The sequence below is a fragment of the Lissotriton vulgaris genome, chromosome 10 (genome assembly GCF_964263255.1).
Source record: "Lissotriton vulgaris chromosome 10, aLisVul1.2, whole genome shotgun sequence".
Classification (NCBI taxonomy): domain Eukaryota; kingdom Metazoa; phylum Chordata; class Amphibia; order Caudata; family Salamandridae; genus Lissotriton; species Lissotriton vulgaris.
Genome location: NC_141698.1, coordinates 752,395,430 through 752,417,964, shown reverse-complemented (window position 1 = coordinate 752,417,964; position 22,535 = coordinate 752,395,430). Strand labels below are relative to the sequence as shown.

At 43.7% G+C, this 22,535-nt stretch overlaps 1 protein-coding gene across 1 annotated transcript in view; it reads left to right on the top strand.

The window, feature by feature from the left end:
• The window catches only part of GAD2 (glutamate decarboxylase 2), a 583,816-nt gene that overhangs the window by 21,992 nt on the left and 539,289 nt on the right, over window positions 1-22,535 (top strand). Inside the window, exon 5 of the mRNA XM_086941658.1 lies at window positions 8,637-8,727. Coding sequence (XP_086797784.1) covers window positions 8,637-8,727 — 91 coding nt within the window. The remainder of the gene's footprint in view (window positions 1-8,636; window positions 8,728-22,535) is intronic.

The following is a 22,535-nucleotide window of genomic DNA, read 5'->3' as shown; positions in this document are numbered from 1 at the left end:
GTCTATGTGCTTGCACTTCTACTCTAATGTGAATTGTATTAGCAAAATGTCTGACCTTGCTTTAAAGATGTTGCACTAAGTGCTCCATCCATGTACGATTTTTAGCATTGGATCGTAGCAAGCTTCTCCTTAAAGCTGAAGTTTAGTGCAAAAACGCTGGGCTCTCTATGAGCATACTATGAAATCATGGTTTTATTCTATAGATTAAAGAATTAGCAGAGTATCAATTTTCCGATTTAAAAAAAGGACTACAGGCCATAGAAGGCAAACAAGCAATGGCACCTTTCTGTACTCCAGGATATGGGTTGCATGGATGAATGAAATATTGAATAAATGGATAATGAGAGAGGATGGATTGATGGATTGATGAGAGGGGAAGGATGGAGAGAAAATTTAAATAGCTGGATGTATGGGTGGAAGGGTAGCTGGATGATGGATGAGGGGAAAGATGGATGAGGGGAAGGATGGATGATGGATGAAAGGAAGGATGGATGAGGGGAAGGATGGATGGATGAAGGGAAGGATGGATGAGAGGAAGGATAGATGGATGAGAGGATGGATAGAGGGGAAGGATGGATGGATGGATGGGTGGTTGAAAGGATGGATGGATGATGAGGGGAAGGATGGATGGATGGATGATGAGGGGATGGATGGATGGATGTTTGATGAGGGGGTGGGTGAAAGGATGGATGATGAGGGGAAGGGTGGATGGATGATGAGGGAATGGATGGATGATGAGGGGGTGGGTGAAAGGATGGATGGATGATGAGGGGAAGGATGGATGGATGATGAGGGAAAGGATGGATGGATGAAGAGTGGGTGGGTAGATGGATGGAACGGGCATCCGGTGGGATATCAGGTTGTGTTCAAAATACACTGTACTATTTAACGTGCTTACTAATAAAAGGGGCGATAGGTATAGCCATAGGCTTGTAAATCTACCCCAAAGTGTCTACATTGTAAAGAAACCAAATATACATAGCTTCACGTTGTTAAATAACTAAAAAAACGAAGATATCTGTGTTTGTTGTAGGAAAAATGGCCACATAAAATTCCGCAAAATTGCCGCTAAATTTCCATATTTGTGCCGCTAAATTTCCATTTTTGTGCCATTAAATTTGCTATTCCATGCCGCTGTATCCTGGGGGTCTGACTAACGGAGAAACGTATTAAAGCGAGGAAAAGAGCCTATAAAGCGCGAGGACGCTGCAACGTGCTGCGTCACTTGTCAGGAATGTGGCAGAGACAGTACAAGTGTGTACTGTAAACGTCCTGTGCATTAGTACGTCATTAGGATCGGAAGAGTCAGCACAAGTTAGAGAAAGCTGCTAGGGTATAAATGACGCATGGGGGTGTGTTCTGGAACCCATCCTGACGTGGTTGTGCCTATTGTGGTGCGATACATGTCATCTCCCATAGCTAAACAGACGAGCAGTATGGACATAATGTGATGCTCATATATACATTGTTTCAATAATAATGCATGTGTAATTAAGATACATTTAGGCATTCAAATTATATATAATTTTCATATAATATCAACAGTGAGGCCCAAACCTAGGTGTACCAAAGTTCTTATAAAGCAGAGAGTTTTACATTGATGTACAAAAGGTCTTATAAGGCAGAGAGTTCAAAATGGTTTGGTCCTATTGAACTTAATCTAGGGTTAGTCCTGCCAATTGAGCATTGGTGCCTTCTAGTTCATTTAAACCGTTGGTGATAGTGTCCAGTAAAAATATAATTTTACATTCCCTGATATTGAGAATAGGTCCTATGTCTCCCCCCATGGGTCCCAATTATACCTTTTCCATGATCAACCATTTTATCGATTCAGGTGGGTGGGAGTGTTGTGTAAAATGTTCAACCAATGGTGCGCCTGGGGTGTTATAACAGATCCTGCTACAATGTTGTAATATTATTGCTTTCACTTTCTGTCTAGTTTGGCCCACATAGAGTAGGTTGCATGGACATAGGATGCCATATATGACATCCTGAGAGTTGCAGTTGGCGTGTGTCTTCATCTGAATGTCATGGTTCCTATATGTGAAGAGTTTGGTTTCTATCGTCATCTTACAAGCCTTGCAATGTGTGCACTTGAAATGACCAACTATGTTGGGATGGTTCCACTTGGTCGCAATTGTAGGGCTCGGTGGTGTCTCAAGCAAGGAACGGACAACATAATCGCGTATGTTCTTGGCCTCCTTAAATGCATGCATAGGTGGATCTGGGATCCCTACTTCAACTGATATGAGTTGCCAGTAACCGTTAATGATTTTCTTAAACTCATTACTTTGTGTACAGTAAGTTGTGGCACAAATCATTCTGTCTGGTTCTTGTCTGGAGGTTTTTGGCATCAATAGCATGTCACGGTGTTGGTACCAGGCTCTCTTTACAGCACGTGTGGCCAGTCTTCTAGGGTATCCTCTTTCCATTAGGCGGGAGATGAGCTCATCTGATTCGTGAAAGAAATCCTCTTTGCGTGTGCAGTTCCTCTGGATCCGGAGGAACTGGCCAAATGGAAGGTTATCTCTCAGACTCCTGTTGTGATGACTGGTATATCTAAGTAGAGAGTTTCTTTCAGCTGGTTTACATTATAGAGTGGTGCACAGATTGTTTCCTGTGGTTCTTATCGAGATGTCAAGAAAGTCAATGGTATTTCTGTCACTCGTGATCGTGAACTTGATATCTTGTGAACATGTGTTCAACCATTCAAAAAAGTTTTGGAGACCGATTTCATCCCCTGACCAGATCAAGAGGATATCGTTTATGTATCTGCGCCATTGTGTAACGTTTGGTCTGTACGGGTTCCTATTGGAAAGGACGTGTCGGTCCTCGGAGTTGTTCCTATACAGAATGGCCAGATCCGGGGCGAAGGCTGCCCGCATCGCTACTCCTTTGGTTTGGATGTAAAATGTATTTTGAAAGATAAAGAAATTGTGCATCATAGCCACCTTGATTCATTTTACTATGAAGTCGGTGGGCACCTTGGCAGGTTGAGGTCTTTCCTCTAAAGCTTCTCTGATTACTTCAAGAGCCTGTTGTTGTGTTATACTTGTGTATAATGATATGATATCAAGGGCTGCCAGTATTTGTGTACTGGGGTTAAATTCAGATCCATCCACCGGATTGATGACTTCCATAGTGTCGCGGAGGCAGGTCACTGTTTCTTCAGCAAGTGGTTTAAGGAAGAAGTCCACATATTTACATACAGGTTCTAGGAGTGAGCCACATCCAGATATAATAGGTCACCCGGAGGTTTCTGCAGGTTCTTATACACCTTGGACAAGGTATAGATGGTTGGAGTCCTTGGTTGTGCATTGTTGGGATAGTTGTGTTCGTGATCGGATAGGAAACCCGCTTTTTTTCCTTCTGATGTCAAAGTTTGGAGGAGTCTTCTCACCTCTTGTGTTGGATCTTTAGAAATTGCTTTGTAGCTGGTGCCATCATTCAATTGTGAGTAAATCTCATTCTTATAGTCCTCGGTGTTCTGTATTACAATTGCACCCCCTTTGTCCGCCGGTTTGATAACTATGGTTACCCACCGACCACGCATGCAACCTGGGGTTCATCCTGGACTCATCACTGTCAATGACTCAGCAAGTCAACGCCTTCTCCTCCTGCTCCTGCTTCAACACCCTCCGCATGCTTTGCAAGATCTACAGAAGGATCCCCACCGAAACCAGAAGGACGGTCGCACAGGCCCTCGTCACCAGCAGGCTGGACTACGGCAACGCCCTCTATGCGGGAACCACAGCCAAACTTTAGAAAACGCATACAGAATGCCTCTGCACGCCTCGTCCCATTGGGGCAGGTCGGCCGCCTGAAGCTTAGATGAGGTAGGGGCGGGGCCGGGGGGTTTAGAATCTTAATCTTGCTGAAGAAGATCTGGAAGTCAAGAATAAAAATTGTGTTGATAACTGTAAATAATGAATTTTTAAATGCCTTGTCATGTTTATGAAATGTCAAATATTAAAGATGGCCGTTTTACACCCACTCAAATCTCTGTCGATGATTCTCAAGTGGGTTGTCAGGTTATCAGGAGGGAGCGGGGAGCATGCTGGGAGATCCGGGTCCTATGACAAGCGTGAGCATCGAGGAGCGCGCACTTAGGACCCGGCCCCCCGGCCCCGCCCCTACCTCATCTAAGCTTCGGGCGGACGGCCTGCCCCAATGGGCGACCGGCCGCTTAACTCTTCCGGGGTAGGAGGACGCACTTCCGGTGGGACAGAGGGCGGAGCATGGGGACCTATTTAGGTTCCAGGGGCAGGGACTCGGCCTCTCCTTCCTCTGTTGCACCGGATCGGTGGCGGCCTCCCAGAAGCATCTCCCTCCTACCGCCCCCCTGTCTAGTTTTTAACTCCCACCCACCCGTCCCTTTAGCTCAGTAGATTGGAGGGGCGTGTTGCGGTAGAAAGACCATGGAACAGTAAAATTGACCAACGGAATGGACGAGAGTCTGCCTTGCGTACTCTCCAGGCCAGCACTGAGGGGGAGACGGTAAGTTCTCCGCTGAAAAATATGGCCCCGGCTGGGGAGGCTCGGGCGACAGGTTACGAGCCTCCTGGGTTCCTGGTCAGCCTGGTGGTCGGAGGGTGGGCCCCTGGAGAAGGGGGACAAGGATCAGAGGTTTGGGGCCCACTCCTCATGGGCTCAGGTGGGCTCCACCTCGCGTGGTTGCTTGGCATGGAAGATGGGAGCTGGAAGCCCCCTTAGTGCTGGAGGATTAGAATCTTAATCTTGCTGAAGAAGATCTGGAAGTCAAGAATAAAAATTGTGTTGATAACCGTAAATAATGAATTTTGAAATGCCTTGTCATGTTTATGAAATGTCCAACATCAAACATGGCCGTTTTACACCCACTCAAATCTCTGTTGATGATTCTCAAGTGGGTTGTCAGGTTATCAGGAGGGAGCGGGGAGGATGCTGGGGGATCCGGGTCCTATGGCTGTACTCTTCCCATAAGAGGAGAGGAGTGACCACCGAGTCTGATGCTCAGAGCACGCTTTATTTCTGCCAAGTGCCACCTCCCGCACTCTGCCGGTTTTCACGGTCTGGCTGCACTCTTACCATAAGAAGAGAGGAGAGCTCACCGTGAGTGGTGTTCAGAGCACTCTATCTGGCATCCCACACTCTTTCGGTCTGGCTGCACTCTTGCCATAAGGTAGGAGGGTTCACAGTGAGTGTTATTGAGAGCACTCTATGTGACATCCCACACTCTGTCGGTCTGGCTGCACTCTTACTATAATATGGCAGGAGGGCACATCGTGAGTGGTGTTCAGAGCACGCTCTTTCTCTGCCAGCCTCCGCACTCTGCCAGCTTTGCGTGTTTGGCTGCATTCTTGCCATAAGAGTAAATGAGTGCCCACCGAGACTCACGCTCAGAGCACGCTTTTTTTCTGCCAAGTGCCATCTCTCGCACTCTGCCGGTTTCCACGGTCTGGCTGCACTCTTAGACAAAAGAGGACATGAGGGCACTCCGGATCAGGCCACCTGAGCACGCTCTGTGTGTGCCAACCTCAATACTCTACCGTTTTACTCGAACTGGCAGCGCTCTGACAATCCGGGGCAGAAGAGCGCGCTCTCACTCCAACACCCTTCCCCCCTCCCATCCTCCCCCCCCCCGCCCCCTCTGGGACGGATTGCTGGTGCGTGCAGATGACACGTCTGTGCTCCAGTTAGTGGCCCGGCGCTTTCCTAGCCTCCGGGACACGTTGCAGAAATAGAAACCAGAACTGTCAAATAACTTAACCCTCTGCTTTATTTGACACCCTTTGAATCTCAGTCAGAGCACCGGAAGTATTATTCGAACAGCAAGTGTGTCCGTCGGCTTCCTCTGGCCTCTTCCGCATGCGCAGAAAGTCACCTGGCATGGCGCGATGTTGGGCTACTTTTCACATTAGCGCGTGGAGTGTTTTCTCACACATTTAGAAACCAAGAGGCTTATAGAATTGCCTGATCTTCAAAAAAGCTGATGTACGCAATGAAACGGGCAATTTATAAACTGTTCGACCCATTTAACCAATAGGAGACGATGAGTGGCTAACGTCGTGAAGGAGGACTGGGCTGAAGTCAGATTTATGATACCTGCGTCATAAATGTACATACAGTTCATCTTAGAAATAATGTTCTAGGTGGCTTCCGTTAGAAACTAGCACGGATCAACCCCCCCCCCCCCTCCGCCCCCCTCGCTAGGCCCATCAGGAATTTTCGTTGTTATGCCATTTCTCCCATTTCCAAACTAACAAAAGCAACAGTCCATAATGTAACGAGAGGCCGAGGGGCTGATACCTTAATAATATGTTTTAAACTATTCGTTTCTACAACGCAGTTGTCCATTTTAACGCAACTGGCGTACATTCGATTCTGAAGTACATCACATAGATTCACTCTTCAGCAAATCATGTGCTTGTTAACAAAGAACTGGGCGTGGCTACTTTCAGTGACCCCCAAATTGTTTGACACTTCTCAGCCCCGAAAGCTCCTGTCTCGAACCGCCCGGGTGTTTGACCGAGTCCCCGTCGGCCAGTCTTGGTCCCGTGACGTACCACTTTAATTAACCACTGCTTCACCCTCTTTTAATGGAACAAACACGTTCCTCCTCAGCACAGTATTCTCCACCGTGTGCAGCCCCCTGATAAGAGCTCTGCTTGCTGGAAACTCGCAAACACGGTTGTTTTCTGTCAGAATATTTTCCGCGACGTCCTTTTTTTCTTCAATCCTCGTAGACCGAGAATATATATACATAAAGCTTCAAAAAGACAGCTGGTGGAATGGGCATTTTCTCGTTTTTGATGCGCACAATAAACGAATTTAGCAGAAAACGATTCTAGTTCTCCCGCGTGCACCGAGGAATGTAAATTCGCGTTTAACAGCCTATTGCATTCTTTCGAGCCGGTGGCAGCCAATTTCAGAAATTATATTCTCTATAAACCACGGCTTGGGTGATAAGCCTCCCTCGTGGTCTAATCGACCTATTTTGGATCCCTCCTCATGAATCACCCGCCCCGGCAGTGATCCGGACACAATCTGACGAGTCTAAACTCCCAGCCCGCGGAAGCGCCCTCAGTCCCCCCGTCAGCGGGCGGAGAGATAAGGGAGCGCTGTCGCTGTCCATGGTACCCGCAGACGGATGGGCTTTAGACCAGGCACCGCTCCGGCGGCCCTCCGTCCCCCCGCCCGGGTAATGAGCGGCCATTCATCAGCGCAGATAAACAGGGCTGATCACCTCGGACGGTCCATTACGGCCACCGCGAGGGGGGCCGACGTGGCCGCGAGATAGGTTCACCACCGCACGCGGGTAGAGAGCCGCGAGACGGATCTATTTATAGTCGTTCATGGGTTTGGTTTGAGGGCGTGGTTACATGTGAATAATGGGCGAGGTGTACGAAAATCTTTCAGAATAAATGTATAAATGTGTACTTGGCGCTCGACTGCTATGTGAGACTGCTATTAAGTGTGTACCTCAAAGGGTGTCATCAAATTGCAATATGGGAATTTATATATATATATATATATATATATATATATATATATATATATATATATATATATATATATATATATATATATATATATATATATATATACCCAAAACACATCAATAATCATACTCAAATTTACATAAAGCCACACAAGACAAAAAAGTAATCACGATATTAACAGTACTTTTTTATTGGTTGTATTTATATGTGTCGACAGAGGCGTAATATTATAGGCACATATGCTACCAAGTCTCGCATCCCTACAGAAGGCAGGTGCACACTCAAACACACATATATAGAACATATTTGAATGCATTTATTGCATTAAATGCAGCAATATGAAAATCCATGTTTCACAAGGACCTTTTCAGTACATAAACTATTTCACAGGTCCTGTGAAATATAGAAAACATTTAACAGGTTACTGTGAAATAGTTAATCTGTTCCTGTGAAATATAGAGTTCATCCTCATACTTACAGGGCTAAATCAATCAGCACAGCTTTTCTTCTGTGTATTATTTAATTAGCATTATATTCATGAAAGAAAACAACACCTCAACATTCTAATTCAATCATCTCTTGTTTTCTGCACTTTGCAGAAAACCGCTTCAAGCTATCTCTCTTCTGCAGACATAATGTTTTTTTAAAGAAAGGACAAATTCTACATTTTTACATATATAATAATTTTCTATAGACAACTGCATTTATAATTCAGTACTTCACTTACTGTCTCCAATAACATGTTCTTGTTTGAAAAAAAAAGCTTTAAGCTAACTGCTCCTGAATAAACATTTAAAAAACACGTATTAGTTAACTTATGTAACATGTTACTGTTTGGACATCTCATGGTTGTGGTGACATTTATACTAGGCATTCTGTTTTACTGTTTGTGATGTCACTGGAATCCTTCATTGGCGATGTAGAACTGTGTTATGCAGACCAGTTATGCCCCATATATGTAAATCAAATGTGTGTAAGTTTATACACACTTTCTACTATTTGTCACATACACACAAATACAAGATATGCACACGGGTACATACACACACGGTCGTTTTCATTGCCCTTTAACGAAAATTCGTTCTCTAAAAACAATTGCAATTTGTGTTCTGTTTAGGTTAGAAACTAAGTAAAACTTGTTTCTTATTTTTTTAGCGCACCCTAGATATTTCAATCAGTTATCAACTGGACTAGACATGGTGGGACTGGCCGCCGATTGGTTGACGTCAACAGCGAACACTAACATGTGAGTACCAAGCTTCCTTCCTGCACGAGGCGTCATTTCGATCATGGTGCGTGACACCTGTTGGTGACTGTGGGATGTGCGCGTGCCCGAATTCACAGCATTGGGTCCCAGAGCAGCGAAAATGTGGAAATGGAGCTGTGCGAGATTGAATTGTGATTTAAAAAAAAATAATATGTTGAGTCACAAAGTCTGAGGCGGAAACCCATTATTGATGGGAGGTACTGCATGCTGATCTACTACTTCATATCCCTACATACACCTACCCTTCCTTCGTAGGGCGAAATGCGTCTGTGCTTCTTGAACATCTTTGAGAGATGTCTTTTGTAGGATGGCAAAGTCATCCTGCTCTCAGGAATTGGCCTGCGTTAGGTAGGATTTCCGTAAGCTACAGAGTGGGTGTTTCCCAGCAGTACTAGCGTGCCTGCAACTCTTGTTTATGCCATGATTGGGAACGAAAACGGCATTTAAGAGGTCGCGTGCTATGAAGATATTCAAAAGAGCTCTATTATCTTGGTGATTTACGGAGTGTTTTGGCGGATCCCAAATCCCAAATATCAGGTCTATTTTGGCATACTATGGAGTTTGGTGTCCCACCTGCCCCCCCCCCCCCCCCCCGCCTCCCCCTTCCATGTGCGAGACGTTCTTTGACAATATGTAGTACACCTTAAAGTCACACTCGCCATGTTGTGCAGCAGAAACACACCACTGGCAATTAGGTGTGGCTCATCAGTACGAAGTAATCCATGCATTATGTTGAATTTTGGCACTGTTTGCTGTTTGCGTGTAGGAGACGTCCAGAAAAGTAACACACATATATACAAAGTTGTCCATCGACGTGTGTTTGAGATGTCTTTACAGCCGACTTGACAATCTAGTAGGTCAATGCGCTTGCTGCAGCAGAGATATGCAGGTCACAGGTTTGTCTCATTGCTCCATTCTGCTTTCATTATACATGGCTAACATTACATGTCTAAATAAAGGCGTGAGTTCACGTGTGCTTGAGAACTGTTCACAGCTAGCATGGTAATTCTGTGGGTTAATGCATTTGCTGAAGAGATATGTTCAAACGAGAAGGTCGCAGGTTGGATTGAACCCTGTGTGCTGACTTGGTAACAAACATATACCATTTGTATAATAATAATCACTACTGCAGTCTTGAGTGGCGCGTCCCAGTGCAGGCAGTGGGTGTTCGGAGGCTTTAGGGATTTTTTTTTAAAATCTGTGGAGTTTTGTAGCTCATCAGTAGGGTTAAAAGAAACGCAAGCGTTGCTCCATCTCTCATTATCTCTATCGTAATTGATACTTCCTGCCATTATTTCCGGCTAATCTTCTATTGGCGATCCTGGGACCACTTTTCTGGACGAAAAAACAGAATGGATCCTTTTGACCTGGCCACTGATCAACCAAATTAAAACATATACATTTACTTGAAAGGAATATCTGAGTGAGTGCAACACTGTCTCAATGTTTAATACTTTTATTCCCTGTCTCTGCCCTCCTCACTGGAAAAAGATCATAGTAGAGATGGGCAACTCGATGGGATGTTTTTGTTGTCATGGAAACTGGTGATCTCACCAGCTATCAGCCCTCTTGAGATAGATGACCACATTACCTTCTTTAAGCTCGTTTTAGACGTTTTAAGTCTAGAGAAAGAGACACAATATTCACAACTTTGAGCCAGGGAGTCAAAGACTTCCAAAGACTGCATTGTGTTTACATTATGACACCAAGATTTGGGGTGTGTTAGTTCTCGCTCCTTACCCACGGAGCTGACTGCCTAAGTTACATGAAGCTAAAAAAGCCAGATAGACTAGGAACATACAATTGGTTAAACGCTTTAATTAATTAATTTCAGCCACTGGTAATTACTTAGGCCACATTTCTGTTCATTATTTTTTTTGTCCACTATACAACCCCAGACAGAGACCAGCAAATGTAAATCAGTCCTAGTTCTGCTCCATTAAGAAGCTCAGTGGAACCTACCTGGTCCACTCCAGACATATACTCGCGCAAACCCAAGAGCACTTTCTGCCTATTGGCCCTCGTAACTTATGTGCATCTCGAGTCCAATGGCACAATGAGCTATAGATCTATGGTTGGTCATATCCATTGGTCTTAGGGCACCTCACAAAGAAAAACAAACTAGAGATACATCTGAAGCTTGAATTAATGTCATGCACTGGAAATACTGAGGCAACATTCCAGACCATTTTTCTCTCCACTATGCCACTCTAGACAGAGCAGCTCCATGAAAGTTAGGTGTGGTCCTACTTCAATATTCATGATCTAGCCCACACTGACAAGCTAGGTCCGCTTGTGGTGGGAACCAACGCAACGTCAGACTATTTTCAGCCTTTTGGGCATTACCTTTGAGGTGCAGCCTAAGCATGAAAGACTGTTTATGTTATTGAAAGGATGTGTCAGTAACCAGGCTATACAGGGAGTGGGTGGGTGGGTAGGGAATGGCAGCAGGAAGGGAAGTTGAGTGCAATGTGCTTGAAAAGAATAGAATAACAGGAAATGTATAGTGTTCACTACTTAATTGCCATCCAACTCACAAGAAGACTGCACCAACCCATCCAAAACACAGCAGCTAGACTAGTCTTCAACCTACCACGCCGTGCCCACATCACACCACACCTTGGGGAACTCCACTAGCTTCCGAAATACAAGTGCACACACTTTAAACTCCTTACCCACACCAATAAAGCTCTCCACAACAATGCCCTGACAACCTAACCTGCCATATTCACTTCCACCAGCCTTCCCGAAATCTCCGCTCTGCTTCTCTCTCACTCACACACACCCCACACATACACAACAAGCATTTGCAAGGCAATCAGTCTTGCCTTTGGGACCTTATATGTATTTAGCTGTGCAGCACATTAGCCTGGATGCTGAAACATCTCATGTTCTTTAACATGGAGGGAAATTAAGCACCAAACTGCGTGACACGCCAGGTATGAGAACACATGGACAGCACTCTGTAGTAGGATTAAGTTGGGTTCCCCTGCCGACCCACTTAAACCAGTTCAATTCAAGAAATATTGCCGACAATCTTACCTTTTTTGAATCAGGTGATAAATGAGTCCCTCAGTACAGCTACGGTACCCAGGGCTTGGAAACAGGCCAAGGGAATTCAGTTACTTAAAAAGCCAGCGCTCGACCCAGCTAAACCAGAAAACGACTGTCCCATCTCTCTGCTTTCCTGGGTGGCAAAGATCACAGAGGCATATGTGAATTCCCTTCTGTCGGATTTTCTGTACCTAAATAGTATGCGGGACCCCTCCCAGAATGGCTTTAGGCCAGGTCACAGCACAGAGTCAGCTCTCCTGGCCGTAACATCTTTGGTAAGCCATAAATGAGGGGCAAACGTCAACGCTGATCCTGTTGGTTTTGAGCGCGGCATTTGATACTGTGTCTCACAACATACTGTTGAGACGCATTGTGGAGGTAGGAATTACGGGCTTGGCACTGGAGGGGCTTGCCTCATTCCTTCATGAGAGGTCCTTTTCAGTATCAGCTCCCCCGTTTGTTTCTGGCGAATGCTAAGTTAAACAAGGGGTGCCACAGGGCTCCTCCCTTAGCCCCCTGTTATTTAACATCTATGTTCAACCTTTGACTGCAGTAGCCACCAGCAGGGGCTTGACCATGGTCTCCTATGCTGACAATACTCAGTTGGTGGTGGCACTCTCTAATAACACCGAGCGGGATGCCTTTAAGTTTCAGGGCGACCTTGCGGCAGTGGCTGAGTGGATGACCGACAACTGCCTCCAACTGAATTCCAACAAGTCAGAGGTACTGTTAGTAGGTAGGAACTATGGTCAGTGGAGTGATCTCTGGTGGCCAGCCAGCATGGGCGAGCCCCCCTCCCCTAAACAAGCTTTTAAAAATGTAGGGGTTTGGTTGGACTCATCTTTAAACTATCAAGTCCAAACCAAAAAAACAGCAGGGACCTGTTTTGGACTTTTACAGGGGCTCAGACCATTGCTGGGCTTCTTTGACACATCCAAGCGTAAGGTCATCATTCAGGCGATGGTTTTGTCCAGACTTGATTATGCCTGCTCCCTCTATCTAGGGTCCAATAAGGCGGAGGTCTTGAGGTTGCAAAGGACACAGAATGCAGCAGCCAGAACCCTTTTAGGCCTGCACAAGTTTTGCTCTGTGTCCAGTGCCCTCTGCCGTCTTCATTGGTTACCGGTGGCCAGGCATATCGAATTTAAAACCCTATGTACTTCCTTTAAGGTTTTGAAACTAGCCACTCCTCCTATTTTGGTCAACCTCCTCTCACCATACGCCCCACCACAGCTCCTTCGTTCATAGGGCCCGCACGTGGGGGTGGTTCCCCGGATACGAAGAGTTTGTGCCGGTGGCCGCTCCTTTCGCTACAGAGCTACCACTTTATGGAATTCACTCCCTGTGTAGATTCGTGGCCTCAACAATTATTTAGAATTTAGGAAGGCCACTAAGACCTTTCTGTTCCCTTCATCTTAGTTTGTGCCTGCCCTGCTGTTATGTCAGTTCTTTCCTTCTCTAGCGCCGGGACGCCCCTTTGCTGGGGCAGCTGTCGCTCTTTATAAGATTCACTAACATAACATGGACAAAAATATTGCCTTTCAGCGGGAAATGGTATAATCCAAAGCTCTGTTTTTAATATAAAATCAGGGCCTGCGGTGATCATATCACTGAAATTACAAGATTTGAAAAAAATATTATTGTCAACAGGTGCTCGTGGAAGAAAATTTCTATGGACTGGAATCTAGAGAATGCTAAAGTGATTCTGGTATTTTACTGACCTCTGCTGGTTGTTTTCTATCAAGAAAGTTAAATAGAGGCAGTTGCCAGAAAAAGAAAAAAAGAAAGTTTCTCAGCAGGAAGCAAATCTGGTAGTTTACTGACCTCTACTGGTCGTTTTCTATCGCAACAGTTAAATAGAGGCAGTTGAACAGAAAAAAATCCCTAAGCAGAAGCAGACAAGACCTAGGGATGATCTCCAGAGCCCACAAAGTACATGCACATATAAGTATATACTAAAGTATATACAAGAGGTCTCAAATGCTTGACCCTAAAAATAAAGCAGGGGGATTGCACCTTCTAGTACCTGGCCCTAAACTCTGTAACAAACTCCCACAACTCATCAGAACCTCTTGCTCTCTTCTTGACTTTCACAAGAAGCTAAAGACTTGGCTTGTCGAGTAAGCTTGCATGGCTGGCCTCAAACACCTGCTTTAGAGCACCTGGATACCCTCACAGGTGATTAGCATGCTATAAAATAACTGATAACATAACATATTTTAATCTATTCAAACCCAACACGGAATAACATAACATGACATGACAGTGGTTGTGTCTGGCACTTAAGTTTTCATGCCAACACTTTTCACTATGTCCCATGGGTCTGTCCTGTCCATCCATGCCTGCATGGCACATCACGTCTTGTGATTTAAGTTTGCAGTGAAAACTTAACTCACCAACTAGGCTTAAACTCAGTGATAGAGGTGAGACACTGGTGATATGGTCCTTCAAGTTCCCTGTCCAATAGAATACTGTTGGAAATTGGGATGTTGGTTGACTGGGGTGTGAGCCCTGGTCAAGCAACAGCCACAATCCCTTGCAAGGTGCACCACAAACAATCACTAAACTAAACTGTGCTCAACCTTTGGTAGCTTGGTACAAAAAGCAGTCAGGCTTCATTTAGAGGCAATGTGTAAAGTATTTATGAGGCACACACAGAGTAATAAGGTGAAAACACACTGCAAGAAAAATCCCAAAGCAATGTATACAAAGAGTACTTTTTAATAAAGTATTTGATACCAAAACAACAAAAATCCATTCAGTAGAACCAGAGTTACGAGTTTTTAAAGTGTTTAGTAAATCCTATGCCTAAAAGATCAAAGTGCCAACTGTGGACATTTTGTTTGCGTGAATCCTGGTCAAAGTCGAAAAATATGGTTCACCGCAATGCAGCATGGTCCCGATACAAGTGGAGGATTGGGCCTGGTAGGCGCTTATGTTCAGAGTTGGAAAAATTATTGAGAAAAATGTTCTGAGAAGGTAACGTTTGGTGGAACAAGGCTGCAGGAGGTGTCCAAAGTATGGATAGCTTTGGGTTGGAGCCACAGTGGAGATTTCTATATTTGGGCCTAGTCTCTGAAATGGAAGTGGAACATCTCTAGTGGATTGCAGTAGTAGGCTGTAGTCGAAAACAGTTCCATGAGGTTGGATACCCCTTTGGCGATGGATCACTGAAACGGACGTGCTGCTGCGGAGTAGAACGTAGCAGGAGAAGCTGCAAAGTCAATCCAACTGCGATGCATCTCGGGCGGCTAGGGGAGCAGGTTGGTCCTAGTTTCATCCTGGTTCTCAGAGCCATTGTTAGCCAAAAATGTTATAAGTCCTGACTTTTTGATTTTGGCTATCTGGGCAGCTTTAGCACCACTTCCAAGTGTCCGGGGCTAGAAGAGCACCACACGGAGAGTCAGGACTCACTCAGGCTGGGTCATGATGGAGGAAACCTTTTGTGTCCCTATGGCTCTGAACAGGAGGCCAGCAAATTTTTCATTGTTAGTCACTGTTTCTTACGCAGACGATACGCAGGCACCTATTACCTGCAGATCTAATCTCCAGGAAACCTGCACCAGTTTTAAACAATGCATGACTCACATAAAAAACTGGACTGAATGAGTGAAAACAAACTTCAACTCAACTGCAGCAAGACCGAAATCTTATTATTTGGCAAGGCCAAGACCTTCTCGTCTCTGGACTGGTGGCCTTCTGATTTAGGGCCTTGCCCGAGCCTAAAGAAGCTGTAAGAGACTTAGGGATTACGCTTGATGGCGACCTCTCTATGAAGACCTGTTTCGGTATTCTCCGACTATTGCGCAAAATTTTTAAATGGCTCCCATCTGAAGCCAGAAAGCCCCTGGTCCAGGGACTGATTGTCAGTAGGCTTGATTATGGTAATGCCTTGTTCGCCGTTGATAGAGAAATCAAGCATCCAGGCAAAGACAATGTAGATAGCTGGCAACTAATTAATATAACAATATAAACACAAGTAAAAGAAAAAAATTTTAAAACAATAATTGCAATCACATATGAAATTTAATCACATTGATAAAAATTGATAGACATGTTCAATGAAATACAAAAGTCATATAAAAACAATAAAAAGAGAGTACAGTATTCAATTATAGTAATCTCTAATGTTAAGGGGAAAGTTAAAAACTATGATGATTCACACAGTTGATTGTCAGAGTAGATGTTTTTCTGCCAACGCGTTTCAACGCAGACAATGCGTGTTCATCAGGACAACATCAGCGTTTTTCGATAATTACTTTTCATTCGTTTTTTCAGGATTTACTGGTTCAGAAGTTTGATGTATAGTACACTGTATTCTCGTTACGTCGCTGTCTGTAAATATGCAGGCCAGGGAATATTCAAACATGTAATACTGCTCAGTTGATTAAGTCCTCATCTTGATAGCATCCACCCCAATGCCAATTCTTCAAGAATTAGAATTTGGTCATAGATAATGACATCTGGAGATTTGGACACAGGTGGTAAAACACGTGTCGAGCCGTATAGGTATGTCATATGTTTTTTTGAAATTGACAAGCCTTGCTCGTTCGTGTTGCAAAATCACGATAAAAAGTAGTACGCGTGATGGTTTGGGCAAGAGCAGTATGTCGAACAGCGGAACCCAACTTTCAATGTTAAAACAAAGCCTGTTTCAGAAATGCAGTCAAACGTGGTCACAAACGTGGTCAATGGCGGCGACTCGTTCCTCGTTGTCTTCTCATTGATCCAGTTCATATCTAGAGCATGATCAAGGATTTTTTGTAACGTAGCTGAATACTCATTGGTGGGATCTTGATCTAATGGTAAATAAATGTCTTCATTGGACACATTATGATGGACACTGTTAAGATAATATTCCATATCCATGACAATCAAGGCTCCTCCCTTATCAGCCTTTTGAAACATAAGGTTTTTTTCTTGACTCAAGTTTTTAGGGTATTCCATTCTTTGTTCGTCAAGTTAGTTTCCTTAGGTTTGGAAAAGGAAATCTTTTGAACATCAGATAACACAGCCCTTTCAAAGGCCTCAATCGTTTTATGAGAGAATGGCGCACAAAAAGTGCTCCAAGGCTTAAACTCATTGTCCCATGCATCAGTCATCTTTGAGATTTCTGTGTCTTTAAAGAAGAATCTGAATTTCAGCAGCCTGAAAAATTTGAACAAAGCAATTTCTGACTCTCCTAAATTCGAAGGGTAGGTAGGAACGAAAGTGGTGCCTTTATTCAACAATTTCATTTGAGTTTCTGTCAACGTAGTAGAGGAAATGTTTATGACTAAGTTGCTTTCGCCAACTGACTCCGCATTCTTCTGGCTACCACATCGTGGAGGGTATATAGGGGGCACCCTAGGTGCCCTACAACACCCAAAACTCATGGGCCAGCGGAAAAAGGGGGGCCTGCTACAGGTCAACCGCCATGAAACGGCTGGTGAGGAGGGACATCATAATCCCTACAGCGGTGCCTGGCAGGCACTACCACCATTGTAGGGATTATGGCTGCGTCCGACGCACCAGCAGGCACCTTGAGCCTGTCGGATGTGTGGCTGTTGGGCTTTCCGACCGCCAACCATCTGCCCGCCATTGTAATATGGCGGGCGGTAAACATGTTCACCGACAGCCCCTTGGTGGCGGTCTCACAGTCATCATAATCAGGCCTAAGTCAGGAAGCAAAAAGTCTGACCAGGTCAAACCTGGTCTCTGTATTCAATCGTGCTCCATCGCAGTCAGCCTTAACTTTTGACTTTGACCCGGTCAATTGTGACTAGTTTGCTACAGTTGGTGGTTTGTGCTTTTTGGCGCTAAAACTGAATTCAAACTTTAAAAATGTATTTCTCTAGATGCTCTTATTGGAATTTGGGCATTTTGGTATCTATTTGTTCAGTAAACTTTCTCTATATTTATAAACTGAAGTGGGATTTTATTTGTGTTGTGTTTTCTACTTTTCAACTATTTTGGTACAGATAAATGCTTTACACATTTCTCCCAAGTTAAGCCTGTCTGCTCGGTGCTACAGGGTTGAGTTAAGGTTTATTTTATCAAGACCTAATTGACCTGGTACTGAATTGTGAAATTATTACGCATCCACTCCAACTAATAATTCATATTCTCACAATCTGCACACACTTTAATTTAGACATCCTTTTCCATGATGGGTGTAGATGTGAAACTGAGCAGAAAGCTATTGCAAGTGGTTCTAAAATAGGTTAAACACATTGGAGATAAGGGACATCTCTGGTATGTTCTCATCATGATTGGTACTGATCACATCTTTTGGGGATTTATTAAAGTTTACGAAAGTGCACCTATATATAGTTATGTTCTTAACCTTTTGTGGAATGATGGTAATCCTACTTTTATTAATGTAGTAAATAGACTTTCCAACCCAGCTGGTCAAATTTGTTCCTGGCATTGAGCAGTATAAAAAGCATTGGGAATTGTTTTGTCTTGAAACAGGTAGATGGTTTCTATATTTGGGGCTTTGTTTCTTTTAGGTTGATGTACTAATATATCTAAGACACCCTCAACCCTATTAGTAAGTAATTTCTATAGAAGTTTGTAGTCATTATTTAAAAGAGTCATAGGAAGTTGTTTATCTCAGCGAGTTTCCTGGTTTTGGAGTATTAATTTGCTTTACTGATATAAAAGGGAGAGGAGACTTACCTCCTACATGGATATCATTAACAATGTTTCAAGAGGTGTTAATAATTGTGAAACAAACATTTTTATCGAATTCTGTGTGGAGACCATCATCCCCACTGACTTTTCTGTTTTTTAGGTTCGAAATTTCTTTTAGTAATAGTTCTTCTACCAAAATAGGCAAGGTCAGCATCTTGGCCAGCTCTTCCAAAAGTCGAGGAATAGCTAATTAGTCCAAGAAATAATGAATTTCCGATTGATAAACACTTTCATAGTATAGTCAGTTCTTCTGCTAGGCTCCTTTGTGCACTCCTCCCGAATCTCAGTGTCTAGACACATTCAGGTAGTGGAGCACTCTACAAATTTGTATTTAATTTCAAATAATTTATTTATGTTGGTGTCTTAGTTAATAGACCATTTTACAAATGTATGTTTTGCTGAATTGGATGTCGGACCATTTTCCTTTGGCCATCCATTCTACCACCTTTCTTACATTGGCAGCGTTGAGGATCGCCTGGCAAATGTAATATTCATTTAAATCTCACTTTTACCATCTCCATTTATTCTCCTGATGTGTAACTTTCTATGTATCTACTTTCTGACTCCTCCCCGTATTTTCTGACTGAGGAATTACACCTTTTATTGTCTCTTTAACATATAAATATTGCAGTAATGATATAAGACCCAGTTAAAGCATGTCAATGAATAGGACTCTTTGCAATGAATCTGTATTTCATGCATTCCATTACAATGCGGTCGTTACAACCACTGCGTTGTTTCTACATGAACCATTACATCGCAAGTCGTTTCAACGACTTGCTGTAGGGGGCACACTGGACTTAGGAATAGTATTCCTACTCCAGTTTGTGCAACAGTAGGGAAGGTATTGGATTGTAAAGCCAACACCAGCATGCCCCCTACAGCAAGTCGTTGAAATAACTTGTGATGTAATGGGATGCTTGGGAACAAAGCCTTCGTTGTACTGACCGCGTTGTAAAGGAACCGCGATGTACCGACAGCGTTGTAAACGCTGTTTCCTGTGTCAATGATTTGTATTGTACTAATAGTTTTATTACTGCTGAGTTTCCTGAGAAACTAAGTAGAAGTTTCGTTATCTCGATATCCTGTAGATTCTATGAGGTTAGGAGGTATTCAATCCATAAACCAGATTTATACTTCCCTGAAACAAGTATATCCTAAAGTTTTGGGGTTTACTGTGCACCAGAAATCTAACATACCTAGTTTTCTCAATAAATGACATGAATCTCAGCATGTTTTAGACTTAGTTTAGTCTCTAATTTTATTTGTAGTATTCAGGACAGGAGAGTTAATGTAATCAAAATAACCCGTGTTATATTTTCAGCCTGCATATTAATCAAATTTAACAACATATCATAAAGTAGTCTTGGATTGTCATCTCTTGTTCCACGATAGTTTACCACACCAGATTATTTTTCCGACCAAATAACATTCATCAAAATCACCACACATTTTGATCTGCGCCAGAGGATATGCATCAAACTCGGCATTTGCGATTCCTTAATTGCGATTTTTAAGGAATCGCAATTAAGGAATCGCAAATGCCTATGCATGAAGAAATCGCTAAATAAATTGCGATTTCTTAGGATTCCTTAATTGCGATTAGCATTTTGCGAATCGCAATTAAGGAATCCCTTCCCATTCATTCCTACGGGCCTAGAGGCCCATAGGAATGAATGGGAAGACAATCTCAATTTGCGATTCGCAATTAGCTAATCGCAATTTGAGATTGCGATTTCAAGGGTGCAGGGGTGTCCAAAGGACACCCTGTTGCACACCTGAAATCAAACAATGCACATGTGTTGTGTACACACATGCCCAAAGGGCATGTGTGTGCACAACATGAAAGTTTAAAAAATGCAAAAAATTGCATTTTTCTAACATTTCGCAAAATTACCATGAGGTCCAACCTCATGGTAATTTTTTCTCTCTAATTGCGAAATCGCTATTTTTTTCTGTTTCATGCATTGCTTTTAAGGAATCGCAAATTTGCGATTCCTTAAAAGCAATTGCACTTTAAAAAATCGCAAAAATAGCGATTTCTTCACTTTTTGGTTCATGCATCCCAAATAGTGATTTGGGAATCGCAAACGGACGAATTTTGCGATTCGCACCGTTTGCGATTCCTAAATCGCTTGATGCATGTGCCTGACTATCTTTATTTTAATCCCTCTTTTACATTGATGACTGTTAGAAATGGCCTTCTCTTCAGGATCACCCCTAAACGTTTTGCCTTTGTTCTCCACTTTTTGCTGAATTAGTTTTTGTTGGCCTTAGGACTCTGTGCGCTTTACCATTGCTAATCAGTGCTTAAATGCTTTCTACATAAAACATGCTAACTTTGGCTTATACCGAGTTGGCACATTTAATTTACTTATAAGTCACTAGTAAAGTGCACTACATGTGCCCAGGGCCTGTAAATTAAATACTACGCACTGATTGTGTCATCCACTTAAGTAGCTCTTTAAATGTGTCTCAGGCCTGTCATTGTTGAGCTTGTGTAAGCAGTTTAAATTGCCATTCCAACTGTGCAAAATTAACCTTTTTCCAGACCCAAACCTTCCTTTTTGATACATATAAGTCTACCACAGGGCAGGGAGCAATGTATTAAAAAAGTATGACATGTGCTTTGAGGTTTTACTTATCCTGGTAGAAAAAAGCTCTTACATTCGTTTTTCACTACTGCAAGCCTATCTCTCCCATAGGATAACATTTGGATGACCTTATTTTATGTTTTTAGTGTAATAATCTAAATGGGAAAATATAAATAACTCAAGTTTGGTGTACTTGAATTCCTAATTTAAAATACTAACTTATAGTGAAGTCAGATTTGAAATCACAATGCTGAAAATGTCACTTTTGGAAAGTTGATATTTTCTTGCCTTAGCCATTTGGTGCCTACAGACTGCATGGGTCCCAGGACTAGGTGTAGTTGGTAATTGGGATTTGGGTATTCCTCCTAGACAGCCACACAAATGGGAGCATAGGTGTGTCTTAATGAGTCATCACTTGCAAAATGGAAGGGAGGAGCTCATCCCACCTTACTTACACCTGAATAGGCTATGTACTGTCCCCACTACAAAGGGCTGTGGTTAGTCTGGAGCCAGGGCAGGGATAGGAAGGGCATCTGTACACTTCAAAGGCATGCCTCTAGAAGCTTCTCCCTACTTTAAAGTTACGACTGTGTATAAAAGAAGAATCTCAGAAACCACCACTTCAGTACACTTCAAAACCTGTGGATACTCTGCCAAAAAGAAGGCCTGCTGTGCCGCAGAAAGGATTGCTACTTTATTTTTTCTGTGCTGACTTGGTGGCTGCTGCTTCTTGCCTGGGTGAGAAGGACTGGACCTGCATCTGTTGATCCCAGAATCCAGAGCGACTCCAAGGGCTTATTGGCTGGCCTCCTGATCTGAAACCTCAGGCACATAACATGTTTACACCCACCCTTTACCTGGAGTCTGCCATCTGTGAGTTAATCCTGCAAAGTGCTACCACCCCAGTCCTGGACCCTTGCAAGCGCGCCTAAGATGCCTCCAGCTGAACCAATACACCTTCTCTGCTGATATGTGAATCAAGAGCCAAACTGATGCCTCTCCTTGGCTGAGTGGTGCATCCTCGAGCAGAACCGACGCATCGCCACTGCATCATGGACTGCACTCAGTGCAGAAGGCCTGCATGACCCTCGCAGTCCTCAGATTCGATGCATAGCAAAAGGCACAGAGCATCTTTGACCCAGGTACTTGCATCTTTAATCAATGGCCGCCTCAACGACAACGCCAAACTCCGCACTGCCACTTCGCAGCTCTTCGGAATGGACCTGCCACCAACTGTGCGCTGCATCCCCAACTCCGGACTTCGCATTACAAGCCCTGTTGATGGGTTCTCAACGATGATACAACAAGACCTTGCGCCTCAGCCTCACCACATCTTGAAACCAATACATTGCTTTGGCTGCGTGATGCTTCTTCGACCTGGATCCAAATAACTCTCCACAACCAGGATTTATGGTACTCTGTTCAGCGGGCCTAATTGGGTCTGTGTAGCTGGCCCTCGCTCCG